The sequence below is a fragment of the Labeo rohita genome, chromosome 20 (assembly GCF_022985175.1).
Source record: "Labeo rohita strain BAU-BD-2019 chromosome 20, IGBB_LRoh.1.0, whole genome shotgun sequence".
In the NCBI taxonomy this organism is placed as follows: Eukaryota; Metazoa; Chordata; class Actinopteri; order Cypriniformes; family Cyprinidae; genus Labeo; species Labeo rohita.
Window position 1 is genome coordinate 102880 of NC_066888.1, and position 14457 is coordinate 117336.

The window sequence follows — 14457 nt, forward strand, 5'->3', positions numbered from 1 at the left end:
TTATTTTTTTTCATTTAATTGTCAACATTTCCTTTGCTTAACAATCTGGCCCCGTTAATTCCAGCAAGGAAAATCTTAAAGCTACATCACACGGTGACATTCTTGAGAGGCTTTGCTTCCTCATAACAATGGATCTCATTCATCAAACTTATAAACATATGAGTAAATTCTGAGTAATTTTTCCAATAGACAGACGGTAGCACTTTAGGGAACACGTTTCAATATTAACTAACACTTATCCCTCAATAAACTCCTAATTTGCGGCTTATGAATTGTTAGTAAGGTAGTTGCTAAATTTAGGTTTGAGCTTGGATTAAGGAATCTAAAATGTGGTCATACAGAATAAGGCATTAATATGTGCTTTATAGGTACTAATAAACAGCCAGTATGCTAGTAATGTGTATTAGTTAATAATACACGTAATGTAAGTAGTTAATAATAAGAATTGATTCTTAAAATTAAAATACGTGTTACCAAACAGGCCTTCCTGAAAACGCTTCTCCAGATTCACAAACAGTTCATAAACATCAGATTTGATAGTTAAACATGTATGTTAATGAATTGCTCTTTGACAATGCCAGACAATGCCCCATTTTTTTTAACTATGTGCTCAAAGCAAACATTTTTGAATTTATAAAAATGACCCTGTTCAAAAGTTTACATACACTTGATTCTTAATACTGTGTTGTTACCGGAATGATCCACAGCCTCAAACACAAGAACTATTTTAAAAACTTGTTTATTCGCTTTACTACAACTCTGTATGCCAAGTTTCTCTCAATTCTTTATCATAGAATTGATTCAGTAGCAGCACAACTGGTTCAGGTCTTTCCTGAGATTGAAAACGACTTCATAACAACATTGTTTTTGAGTTTGAAACGTCATGGGTGTAGAGGTCTCAGAAGGCCACGTTATGAGTCACGGCACTGAGCATTGTTGTTGCTCTGCTTGCAGACAATTTGTCCATTGAATTATGTCTGAATTGTTTAAATCCAGGCTGTGTTGCTGATATACAGGTCACGTACTGTCTGACTACCTATTTGGACTTATGTTGTTACCATCAAACTAATAGGATCAAACACTCGCTTTCTCAATCTCTGAATATCTGACCTCGCTATTACTTTGCTGGAAAGGCAAAACAATAGAAATGTTGTTTCAGAGCTGGGTGAAAGGTTTTGAAGTTGGCTAATATAAGTTGATAATTGTTTTTTGGACTTTGGTTTCTGCATTTGAGGTCCATTTTATAGTTAAATATTGAGCTACATGCTGTTGTTTGTTATTTTCATCGTTTAATGTGTTACATTTGAATAAATTCAGCAATATAACTATCAGATGATATCATTTAAATTAGACATATATTGCCCCCTTACGTAGCTTCCATGTATAAAAAAATTGAGTTAGATTAATAATAACGCAACCTTTTTCTTAACTTCAGTAGTTGTGCCAGCTAATATTTGAAAGTAAGACTTGACATGAGATGGACATGAATTGTTCACCCAAGGGATCAATAAGCCAAGATGGAGCTGAGAAACAAAACACGAGGTGGAACCGGATCCACATAGGTTTCTTGAGGACCTCCCCCAAGAAGACGAGCTTTTGCCACTCTTCTGGGTGAGGAGGATGATTTGTACCACTGCTAGGTCCATTTACAGTCTGATCTTCTTTCAATGCTAGGAGAGTGCTGAAACATAGATCTATTTGCAAAGTGGTATTCATTAAATTTGGACCTTAAAATACAGAAGCATAGCGAGTCATACTACTTTATTAAAAGATAAGCTTGACTGCACTTTACACTGTTAAAAAATGAATTTGTTGCTTGTGAAGTTTACTTAAAATGTGCTAAATAACGTTGCCGCTGCTTAATTTAATTGTGTTAAGGCTACCTGAATTGTTGTTAGATTAACTGAAGCTGGGCAGTACATATATATGTTTTTTTTTTTTTTTTAAGTTTCAGTAAGCTTTGCATAGTGCTGTATCATGTTGAATGTTTATGTGATTAAAGACCTACTAGTATTTAACCTCTTAACTGTCACTGTCCCATATAAATGATTAAAAAAACCCATCTAAGTTTACCTCACAATATTACAATTAAATCCTAATATAATCATGACAAACTGTATGTTATTGGAAAGGTCTTAGACTCCTAAATAGATATTTTACCATTTTGTGTTACGATTTATATAGGAACAGTAATAGATTAATTTATGATAAGAGTGCACCAAGAGTCACAAAAGTATTTATTTCATTGCCTTTTTCCCTGTGACATGTTTTAGTAATAATCATATGCCATTTGAAAGCTTAAAATCTCAAAATTCATCATGTGAAAACCATTTTGAAATCGGACATTGCAAAATTGCGGACATTGTCCTTAGCGGGGGTGTCATATTACAAAATGTATTAAGGTCTTTTAGAATCAAAACTTTTTATAATCTTGACAAAATACATATCGCTGGAAAGGTTCAAGTCTCAAGATTCCATATGTTGTGATAGAAGTAATATTGAGAGAGAAGTTGATAGATTTGTGACAGAAATGCATAAAAAAAAAAAAAAAAAAATCAGTGGAGTTTGGATGTCATTTGTTTTTGCTATAACGCCTAAACAAAATTGCATATGAACCTCATTTTTTTTATATCAACTTCAAATTTGGAACATAACTTGTGTAGACATATGACTTTACTTTTATAGCAATTTCATATTCTTAACTATTTTTATGTGTATTTAATTTATATAGAACAAAAGAAAAATAGAACAATACATTTTCTTTACATTAAATTTAAACTTCTAAATACTTTAAAAAAAAATGTAAACTTTTTAATGCTTTAATTTTATTAAATTATTTCACTTCTGTAATAATCTCCTAATTGTCATCTTTAATAAGAGACCAACCTCCATGAATTATAACAATTTAAGTTTGGATAGTGCACTTTTTTGTGAATTATCAAAAATAGGGATGACAGTTAAGGGGTTAATGTTCGCAAATGCTCAGTAAAGTTTTTGTTTACCACAGTGCTAAAGATTAGAGGTTACCGCATTAGTACATGGGAAATTGATGTCTTACTTTTTCATCATAAGCATGTGCCATGCTAGCTACAAAAACTGTATGTATAATAGCATATAATAACAAAGTGTCTCTGTATGCATAAAATGTATAATAACAACCAAAAGTTAATATTACTCACTGTTTTCAGTATGTACGTATGTAATGTATTGACATGTTTAGCCTGTTATATAGTTTTTACATGTGCACGACAGAAATCTGCATTGACTTCGCTAGACCCCTTTTCATGTGGTGGTGTGCAGTTTCTGTCTCTTTCTAACATTCTTGACATTTTTGACAAAATGCAAAACAGCAACATGTCCATCACATCAGAGCGCCCTATCTAAACTGTTGACTGGAATCTCTTAAATTATCTGTTGGCAGTAGTTATTATTTCTTAGATAGTGTTATTGCAAAGCAATCTACACTTCTTTGAGGAACATTTCCTCTGGAGCTACCTGCCTTGCTCTAGGGCACAGCGGTGGTTGTTTACGAACCACCTCTTATGGGATTTCAACTAGCAGACGTGCAGTTACCAGCCCAAATCTGTAATCACTTGACCACTCCAGCTCATTGGATTGGGATATTCAACAGAGCCATGACTGTAACCTGTGTTTTTAAGTGAACTCATTTTTAATATGGCTAAGTGGGCCAGCTATAGCTATTATTTTGACCTGCACAGTTGTGGACAGAATTATGGGCTCTCCTGGTAAATATGAGCAAAGAAGGCTGTGGAAATAAATCTGCATTGTTTATCCTTGTCATCTAAGGGGGAAGTCACACTATGCAATGTTTTTCACCATTAAACATTGGCCAGAATGACAAGAAACTAATGATAATATATTTCTGAAGTATATTTCCATTCATATTTACATTTTTAGCATACCAGGGTGACTAGGAATATGCAGTTGTCCAGCCATGACTTCTTGTTTCACACATGTATAAATATGAGGTAATAGCCAGACCAAATTATCTTTATCATTCATCACAATAAGAAAAACAAGGTTCTAATGTGCATTAACAGATTATTGAGTTTTACAAAATAGAAAGTGGCAGTAAGAAAAGAGCTAAAGCATTGAAAACTCCCATTTTCACCATCAGGGCAACAATTAAGAAGTTCCAATCAACAAATCTGTATGGAAGAAGACATGTGTCTATATCCTCCTAATGCACGGTGAGGAGAAGAGTTTGAGTGGCCAAAGATTTTCCAAGGATCACCGCTGGAAAATTGCACAAAACAGTTTTAGTAATGTCTTAGGGTTAGAAAACCTCAAAAAAAAAACACAGCAAGCTCTGCTTTTATCCAGAAACTCCAGCATATTCAGTTGCCAGACATGTCCTGGCCATCCTGTTGAGATAGATGGCATCATGGATTCTATCAAATTACCAGCAGAAAATAAATTCTCTGTTCATTTTGTGAGCTATGCAAATAATTCAACAGAGTTCACTTCAAGAAAAACAACAGATATGTGCTAGATTTGTTTATCATCAGCTGGTTTCAAGATCACAGGGAGAATATAGTGCTCACCTCTTACAGTGGTGTTTTTCAGTCTTCAGGATACTGAACATGATTTGTACATTTATTTATTAGTGCTACTGGATTGTGATAGGATTGCTTTAAGTGTAAACACCAGGTGTAAACAGGGTTATTCTGCATTCTATGTGTATCAAAGACATCTGGAAAATGAACAGAAGAATATGTCTCACTGTTTTTCTGCAGTTGCTGAGGGAGTTAAAGCATCCAAATGTCATCGCCCTGCAGAAAGTATTTCTCTCACACAGTGACCGCAAAGTCTGGCTTCTCTTTGACTATGCTGAGCATGATTTATGGGTGAGTATACATGTACACATGCACTTAAGATTTATTATTATTATGATTTTGCACTTTTTTTTTTTAAATGCGGTACTTTTTTTAACCATGTCCTTTTTGTGTTTTAGTGTAGTTTTACTTAGTTATGTTCAGTAGTTACCCTGTAGTTTTTAGTAAATTGACTTTTTTCATTTTAGTTTTAGGTTCAGCTTTGTATGACTTTCTTTTCTTCTTCTAAACACAACAGCGGAATGTCTGAAATGTGCCCTTCTGTACAGTGTAGGTGGATGTGGCCTGAGGTTGTCAAACCCAAAGAGGCTTCATAAAATGTAAAAGTGACTGAAAAAGTTATTTCAAGTATTCACAGAATATTTTGCCTTGAAAATCTGGCTGAACAGCTATGGTTACCCTTCACTTTTGTTTGATGAAGAGAGCAACTTGGATGTTTTGCTAGAAAGAACTTGTTTTGTGTTCCGCATATGAAAGAAAGTCATCAGGTTTCAAAAGACATGAGAAATAGTGGCAGGTCTTTCATTTGTGGTTGAAATATTTGTTTAAGAATTAAACAACTAAATATTTTTCCAGGTACAAATATCTTACATTTTCAAGACCTTTGACGACAGAAGTTGCAAAAACTTGCATAAAATGACAACATCTTCCTTACACCTTGAATACAGATGGTGCTTCACACAGACAACATTTTTCTGTCCCACTGTGCTACTTTGCTTTGCAGTTGTCGTTTTTTTTTGGTTTTTTTTTATGTAAACATGCATTGGATAGGTGTCTTGCCAAGTCTTTTAAGGAACGCTGTGTCAAGTTAAAAGGATTCAAACACAGTCAAAGCTGATAGCCTTGCATGCAGCTCTTTCAACTTGTAGCACAGTTGCGCTTTGGGCGATCTGAGTTTGATTCCCATCTGTGTTTGAGCTTGTAGTCCAATCCTTTTTCCAGTCCTGTTCCCCTCTCTCTTCCACTTTGCTTTCCATCAGCTCTCTATACTGTCCTGTCCTTATAAAAGCAAAAATAAATCTTCAAATTTTCATATCTTTAGACGCTGCCTTTTTTCATTCATTATCATTGTGTCTCTGCAGAAAGCTAAAACATGTCCAGTGTGAATGGCCCAGCTATCATTATTATGTGTTTTTTAATGTATAATTAATTTTTTAAAATAAGTTTTTAAATTGTTTAATTAGTTTTTAAATGTTTTTTTTATCTATTCGTTCATTATTACTATGTTTTTGGTGAGGCACATCACATTTCGCAACCTGAACAAATATTGCCATCTAAACAGGTCAAATTATCTGACATTTCAAGAGACTCCAGGTTAGATTTACTAACAGATTGTGTCAGCGTAAACCCTCTTTTGGCATTAAGAAACTACGGTCAGGATTTAATAAAGACATGCATTGAAAAATTAGCCAAAAATTTTAAAACATTAACATTTTTGCAGCTGACCTTATTGTATATGCATTTGTAGCAGTTTCCCTTTCAGATGCAACATTTATAGGAGGAGAGTATTTAAAAGAATCATGCAGCATATTTTACTAATGTTTGTGCTAGTCATTTTACTGGTATTTGCACCGTTATTTACCACCCAAAAAAATGCATGTCTTAATCCATTTTGCGCCTGTGTTGTTAGTAGATTGCACACATCTTATATTCATTGGCTCTGCTTGTTTGTGCTGCTCTTGGTGGATTGTGTGATGGTCATTGTGAGAAAACACTGGCTTCGTCTGTGTTCTTTATTTCGCACATTGTCCGTAAATCACCCTCAGACACCCACTGCCATCTGTGCTTTTATGGGATCGCGCCCTCACACTAATTTGCTCTGTTCAGTAAATCTGGCCCGCACTAACCTTGACACTTAGGATCTGCAGGGGTCCTCTGTGTGATTAGTATTGTTTCTGAAAACTGATTGCTCTGATGGTTGCCACCTCTTCAGTGAAAAAAAAAATTGCAAAGTGATCAGAACGTTGCTGATCTTACTTTGGTAGTGATCTTAACAGCAGAAAAACTAGAAAGGAAAAAGATTTCTTGTGATCATATGACAGCTAACATGTACACACAACTCTCAAACATAAAAAAAACTCAGTTTTTACCCATTCTTATGTTGTAGCACATCATAAAATTTCATCGAGCGTCAAAGGCCAACAAGAAACCAATGCAGCTACCGAGGGGGATGGTGAAGTCTTTGCTTTACCAAATCTTAGACGGCATCCATTACCTGCATGCCAACTGGGTCCTACACAGAGATCTGGTGAGTACGATCTCAAGCCTGATATCATAAGTCATTTATTGGTCGGTGGCTCACAGAGGATTTACACAGCAGTGCATGGTGCACAGATCCAATGTTTGTTTCCTATCTGTTTCCCCCCAGACTTGTTTACATTATAAATGTCATGTAATAGGAGCAGCAGAATATTCAGTGCTTTTTATTATGTTTCTGCTGTCCTCAGATAAGTGTTACCTAATTGTCGCCTTAGAATTATAAGGTTCTATCAGCGTTCTGAGCACTTTTAAGATATTGAGCTTCAAAGTTTTTGCGTTCCATAGACTTCTGTAGATAGAACCATTTTTGTTTTCTAAAAAAAAGGTCCAAAATGTACACAGCTTACAAAAGAAATATTACATAATGTACATAAGCTGTCACTGAATAAGAATATGTGAATAACTCAATTTTGACAGTAGGGATGGACATATCGATCTACTACAAGTATCGATATATCAATATTGATGCCAGTATCGAAAGTATCAATACTCAAATAAAAAATATCGATACTAAGGTGTGTTTTATTTATTGATTTTGTTTATTTAACCAAAAATAATGCATACAATATGCACTTAATTAGACGTATAACCTATGTTAGCGAATAATTCTTGATAATTGACTATTTTCCTGCTCATCTGAACGCACACAAATGTTGCAAGACAGAACCAATCAATCACAGAGAGCGTTCACTCACTTCAGACAGTGCATTCAAACAGGGCTGCGTTTCCCAAAAGTATCATAAGAGAAAGCACTGATGCTTTTGGGAATGGCAGCCCAGAGCAATGCTTATCAGAGGACAGAATTTATTTCACAATAAATAAATTGATATTGTAGCCTACATAATTTGTGCAATTACATTTATTTAAATTAATGTTTAAAGTTAATTGATCATGTTCTATTTTGTAGTAATGTTAATATAAATCATATGCTGTCAGAATAAAAAGGTTACATTTTATGTGTGCAACAGCCCGTCACTGACAGCCCCCTATGAAACTAAGTATTCCCACAGTAAACATATTTTAACCATGTGTAAAAAAAATATAATTCAAATATAATTTAAGTTGCCATTAAGGCATATTCAATGTTAAAATGCATTTCAGATATAAAGTTTATGGGGTTTCATTACATATATTACTCTTAAATGCAATAATTTAAAAGTTAGGTTTAGAAGTATCGTATCGGTATCAATATCGATGATACTGGCCTTAAAAATATCGCCATCGTATCACCCATTCCTATTTGACAGATATGTCAGATATAACCTTATTCTAAGGCGACAAAATGTTAAAGAAATAGTTCACACAAAAACGAATATAAAATTTTTTGAAGAATCTTAATGTAGATATTTTCTACATTAAAGACAGTGGTCAGTACAATATATATTTTAGCTGCAAACTGATTAGAAGTTAATTATCTGCAAAATAAAACACCTGTGGCTTCCTAACAATGAATGTTTTTCATGTTTATAGGTTGTAGTAAATAAACTTCTAAGGAAGGGAATGAGAGTCCACAGTAAATATAATTTTCCAGTCTTATTTTTTTTCCAACAGTGAAACAAAAAATGCATGAATTGCTGCGATTTTCCAAAATAGAATGGATTATAGAGATTGGAAAGTCACTCAGCAGTGTTAACTTTTTTTGTCATTTGATGCTGGGATATAACACAGCTTATTTTTAAAATGGATAGATTTACTGTTGTCATGCAGAGCTGTCATCAGTCTGTAAGAATGCTTTCTATACCTTAGTATCATTGTTCTGTGTGAACAGTGTTGTGAAACATTGCTAAAAGTATAGAAGTAGAAGTAACACGTTACATTATTGTGTGCAAATGAGAAGTGTGATGGTCAGAGAGTGAAGTGCAACTGCAGTCAAATGGGAGTCAATTCGTTTCTGTGATCAAGACAAACATAGAAAGAACCATTACTTGTCTGTGGAGTGTTCTCGGCTTGTCGTCCTGCATGTGGGCAGCGTGTAAATCCCTTTCTCAGCGATGAAATGATTGTTCTCTGGTGTGAATATTATGATGCTCTGCCTTCTTGTTAGTGAAAGGCTGTGGTTGCCAGGGGCGATGCAAAACACAGAGGTGAAACACACACTGATAATAGGATAGCATTATTGTCAAAATACAAACAATAATTGTTTGGTAACACTTTAGTGTAGGGAACAATTCTCACTATTAACTAGTTACTTGTTAGCATTGCTATTATTAACATATTGGCTGTTTATTGTATTTATAAAGCACATATTCTACATGACCATATTCTACATCCCTAATTCTACCCAATACCTGAACTTAACAACTACCTTACTAACTATTAATAGCAGCAAATTAGGAGTTTATTGAGGCAAAAGCCATAGTTAATGGTTTGTTAATAGTGAGAACTGGACCTTAAAAAATAAAGTGTGACCAATTATTTATACATGTCTTGAGGGAGAGAGGTTGGCAGTAGTATTTGTCAGTAAAAGCAAAATGATTTGCTTATATGAATTTGAAACTCTACATTTGATGAGATACAGGTGATTTATGGACATGCGGTATTATGCATTACACAAAAACGTCTGATAAAAGCATCTACATTATGTCTGCATTTTGTGAAAGTGTGTTTTGGCTTGTTGCTACATTTCCAACCATGTATGCAAATAGTTTTATGTAAGGAACAATTTGACAGTCAAAGTAGGAAGAAAATAAAGTTGGATTTTGACTGTATAGGTTCTCTCTTTTTTTTTCCTCAGTGTATTTTTCCGGTTACTCAGTTGTGTTTACATACCATCCATTACTGGATCCTCCAGTCTTATCTTTACTAAATAAACTATTTGTGAAATGTTCAGTTGGTGTTAACATTTGTCAAAGGCATCAGCACACAGACTGGGAGTGATATGGATTGAGTCCAGTGGAAAGTGTCACACATGGATTGTCACCACACTGTTATGTAATCCCATCAATCCCTAGTGTATCGATCAATAGCACACTCTGCCATTAACCCAGTTGTATATAAGAGAAATACACATTGTTATAGGGCTCAACAGCTGGCTTAGAGTCAACATAAATTATAAATATGATTTAACAGGAACAGCCAGATGTTCGATGCTTTTGTATTTATGTATTTTGTATATGTGAACTGTGTAAAAGTGTTTAAGGGATAGTTCAATCAAAAATTCAAATTCTGTCATTATTTCTTCATGACTTCATAACACTTTAGATTAGGGAACACTATTAACTGGTTGCTTATTGACATGCATATTACAGGCATATTGCCTGTTTATTAGTACTTATAAAGCACATATTAATGCCTTTTTCTGCATGACCATCTTTTAGATCCCTTAATCCTACACCATACCTAAACTCAGCAACTACCTTACTAACTATTAATAAGTAGCAAATTAGGGGATTATTGAATATCTTATCTTAGTTGATAGACATTTTGTGCATCTTAATCAAAAGAATGAAACTTATTTTCATTCTAAACCCATATGTTTGCATTTTGTCTGTGTAAGCTGTTATTCATACAACAATGGTTGATATGAACTACATGTCAAGCTCCAAGAAGGACCAGCATGTCCTTTTCAGCTGTAGTTATATGCAAAAGAGATGTGTTTGTTTTTCCACAGAAAATATAACAGAATATTGTTTACATGAAGGTGAATAAGTAATTACAGAATTGTTATTTTTGGGTGAACTATTCTTTTATCAGAGCCAGTGAAGTTATTTTATCTGTTTATTTTGTGTGTGTGTGTGTTCAAGTTGTGGTGTAAAACACATTTTATGGGTTAAGGGAAGGTTTTGTTTTATGTTTTCAGGGTTAAGGGTGTCATAGATGTGTGTTGTATTAAATGATTAATTTAAATGTTAGTACATAGGTAAAGACAATTTATTTAAAGCGGGTCCTAAAAATGTTTAAGCTTCAAAAAAGTCATAGAAGTTAAAAACTACTACTATTACTATCTATTTTTGCTCAGAGGAAGAAATGCTTACTACATGATAACATAATTTGGTCACACTTTATTTTAATGTTCAATTCTTTCTATTAACAAACATTTAACTAAGACTTTCACCTCATTGAGCTCCTAATTGGCTTCTTATAAATAGATAGAAAGGTTGTTGTGAAGTTTAGGTATTAAGTGGGTTTAGTGATGTAGAAAATGGTCATGCAAGATATGTGCTTTATAAGTACTAATAAAGAGCATGATAATAAGCAACTAGTTAATAGTGAGAATAGGCTGTAAACTAAAGTGTTACCCAGAATTTTAATTTTGGGTGAACTATTCCTGAAATTTTGCCTATGCTGTGTGACACCTTACTGTACAGGCATGACTAGTCTCTGCGTTCTGTGATATTGTGTTAATGTTAACAGAAATGGTAATTACAATCATTTTTTGCTTTGTTTTACAACATTGAGGCCTGCAGTTTTACCATAAAAAGACTTCCTATTTCCTAAAGTGGATTTAAGTGAATGATAATAGCAGTTTTGTGATGCCGGTGTTGTGTTGAGTAAATTACAGAAACCTTATGCTTGCTGTTCCCATAGTAACATACCCTCATTAAAGCTCATAGAAACTCAAGCGTCTCGGAATAATTAGAAGACATCATTACTTACTGATGCAACAGCCAGTCATCCACAACCACATACAGATTCATGACGTCTCAGGGTTTTTCTGTCTGTCCGTTCCATTTTATTTTCCCTTTATAAGCAACAACTTATTGTAAAGTGTGCGGTTTCTGTATTTAGTGACACCAAATGAAGCTGTGAATAGTTTCCAAACATGCAGAATCCGGTGGACATACAATAAATTATTTGTAATCTTGAGAAAACAAGACAGAAAAATGGGTCTGCGCAGTTTGGAAAAGTAATTAATTTTGCAATTCCGTTCGCTTCCTCTAAAACTAAATAAACCTTAAAATAAAAAAGCATTTGTTATTATGAGTATGAGTAAAGAACGTATGCTTTATTAGAATTAATTTTTTTTTTTTTTTTTTTTTTTTTTTGGCTTTGTGCAATTAAAATGACTTGATGACTTGTTCTCTCTGGCATAAAATATGTTGACTTCAGCATGGCCTGAAGAAATATTAACAAATATATTTTTTTGACATGCATAAATATTATAATGAAGATGGCGTCTCCCATAAGTGTTGTGTTTAGACGAGTGATAGCTCAGCATCTGCCACAGCCTCCCTGTGAGACAGAATATTTCCATAAACAAAATGGGTGTCATGGCTATATGCTTCATGCAGGTGTGAACACGTATACAGTACTTGTCAAAAGTTTGGGAAGATTATGATTTTTAAAAGTCTCTTCTGCTCATCAAGGCTGCATTTATGTGCTCGAAAATATACAAATACTAGTATTAAATAGTATTACTAATTTTAAATATATATATATATATATATATATATAAATGAGGAGCTCTTTTCCAAAACGCTATAAATCCATTTTGATTAATTTGAGTAAAAATGTGTTTTCTTTACCAAGAAAGTGGCAAGATGAAAACCACTATTTTCTGTTTTAAACTTTCACATAGCATCTTTAGGTTATAATAACATAAAAAATTCAAATCTAGATTTAGATTTTTCAAAGATTTATTATAAAAACTGATTATTTTTTCCCAAAATGCAATAAATCCATTAGGGGTCTACGCTTACTTTTCTTTTTAGAGAAAGTATAAGTGATGGAAAGAGCTGGCATAAGGGCAATCAAATTCATAAACTCTTGTTGGGATTAATGTTTTAAATATACAATGTGAACATAGAAATATTAAATGATTTTAATAACTAAAAAGAAGATAAAAATTAAATACTGCCAGTAGGTGGCGGTAAGTCACTGATTTAATTTCTGAATCATATAATTAATTTGAATCGTTCGAACGGCTGATTAATTCAGGAATAAAGCAAGTGACTCTTTTTATGAATGGGTAATTGATTCATTGACTTACTAGAAAACGCACGTTCATTTATAAACGAAACATCACTGTGTTTGAATGGAGATGCGCAGCGGCTCAGCGGTGATACATTACTCAACGTTGAAAAAACTAGGATGGGGGTATACTCAAAGCGCCGCCTTTACTGTTTACAATGAGTGAAATGCTGCACTGTGATTGGTTGAGCAGATGTATCGCATTTTGCAGAAAAGGGAGACTGGCGTTTGTCGCGGTTTGGAAAAAAAGGGAGAAAACATGACAGAATAACACGGCGGATATCACATTTTGCGTAAGATTAAAAACTGCCTTTTCAATAACGACCAGATACAATACTGATTTTGGCAGGAACTCAATTTTGTAAAAAATGGTGTTTATCACGTTTTGGAAAAGAGCTCTTCATATATTCATAAACATATTCTTTAAATTTTCAGCATCATTACTTTAGTCTTCAGTGTCACATGATACTTCATCAATCATTTTTAAATGCTGCTCAAGAAATATTTCTGATTATTATCAGTGCGAAAACAATTGTGCTGCTGAATATTTATGCAGACACCATGTTATACTACCATTCAAATGTCTGGGATGTTTGTGTGTGTGTGTTTGTTTTGTTTTTTTAAAAGGGGTCATCAGATGCTAAGTTCACTTTTTCATGTTGTTTGAACATTAATGTGTGTTGGCAGTGTATGTACAAATCTACCCTATAATGATAAAAATCCATGCAGTGGTTTTTAATTAATCTGTAAAAATAATATCCCATTTTTTTTTTAAATCGAGCCATTCTCAGATGCCATCACACCCACAGAGGCCGCTCCCACCATAGTTGATTGACATGAGCGTCTTACCGCAGATCAGCTGTAACAGTCCGACCTCCATTGTTTTGATGCCGGAGCAGGGATGTAAGTTAGACAAGAATATCTCAGATTGAGCGATTGAGGTGTTGTGTTGCTGGATGTAATAATGAACATAGTGGTCGTCATTTTCTCCCGACATCTGAGCCGCTGAAGATGCAGTGGATTACGTTTGTTTGTGAAGGGAATGCACCTCCCGATCTACATAAATGTGTCTATGTTCTCGCAAATCATTCGTGATCCAGCTTCACTTACAGCAGGAGTATAAGGGTTTTTTTTATGAATCTTTCCTTATAACGTGCTAGTTAGCAAGTTTAGCGGCTAACCGTGGCTAAAGTAAACAGGCTCGTCACTCCACAGAGAGAAGAGAGGGGCGGGGCGAGCAGAGCTCATTTGCATTTAAAGGAACAATCCATCAGAATGGAATGATTTTTTTTGCAGAGCTGATTTTGACAAGGTAAAAAGGGTGTTGTTTTACACAACCATTGAGAATTTTTAAACAAAGTATATTATAGACTTTTCATTAAGACCCTAAAGAATCATATCAACTTGTGGAAAATGGGCATCCGATGACCCC

The 14457-nt window shown here is 34.1% G+C and overlaps 1 protein-coding gene across 1 annotated transcript in view; it reads left to right on the forward strand.

Moving 5' to 3' along the window:
• The window catches only part of cdk19 (cyclin-dependent kinase 19), a 44406-nt gene that overhangs the window by 10654 nt on the left and 19295 nt on the right, over positions 1-14457 (forward strand). The window contains exons 3-4 of the mRNA XM_051137915.1: positions 4758-4868; positions 6964-7104. Coding sequence (XP_050993872.1) covers positions 4758-4868; positions 6964-7104 — 252 coding nt within the window. The remainder of the gene's footprint in view (positions 1-4757; positions 4869-6963; positions 7105-14457) is intronic.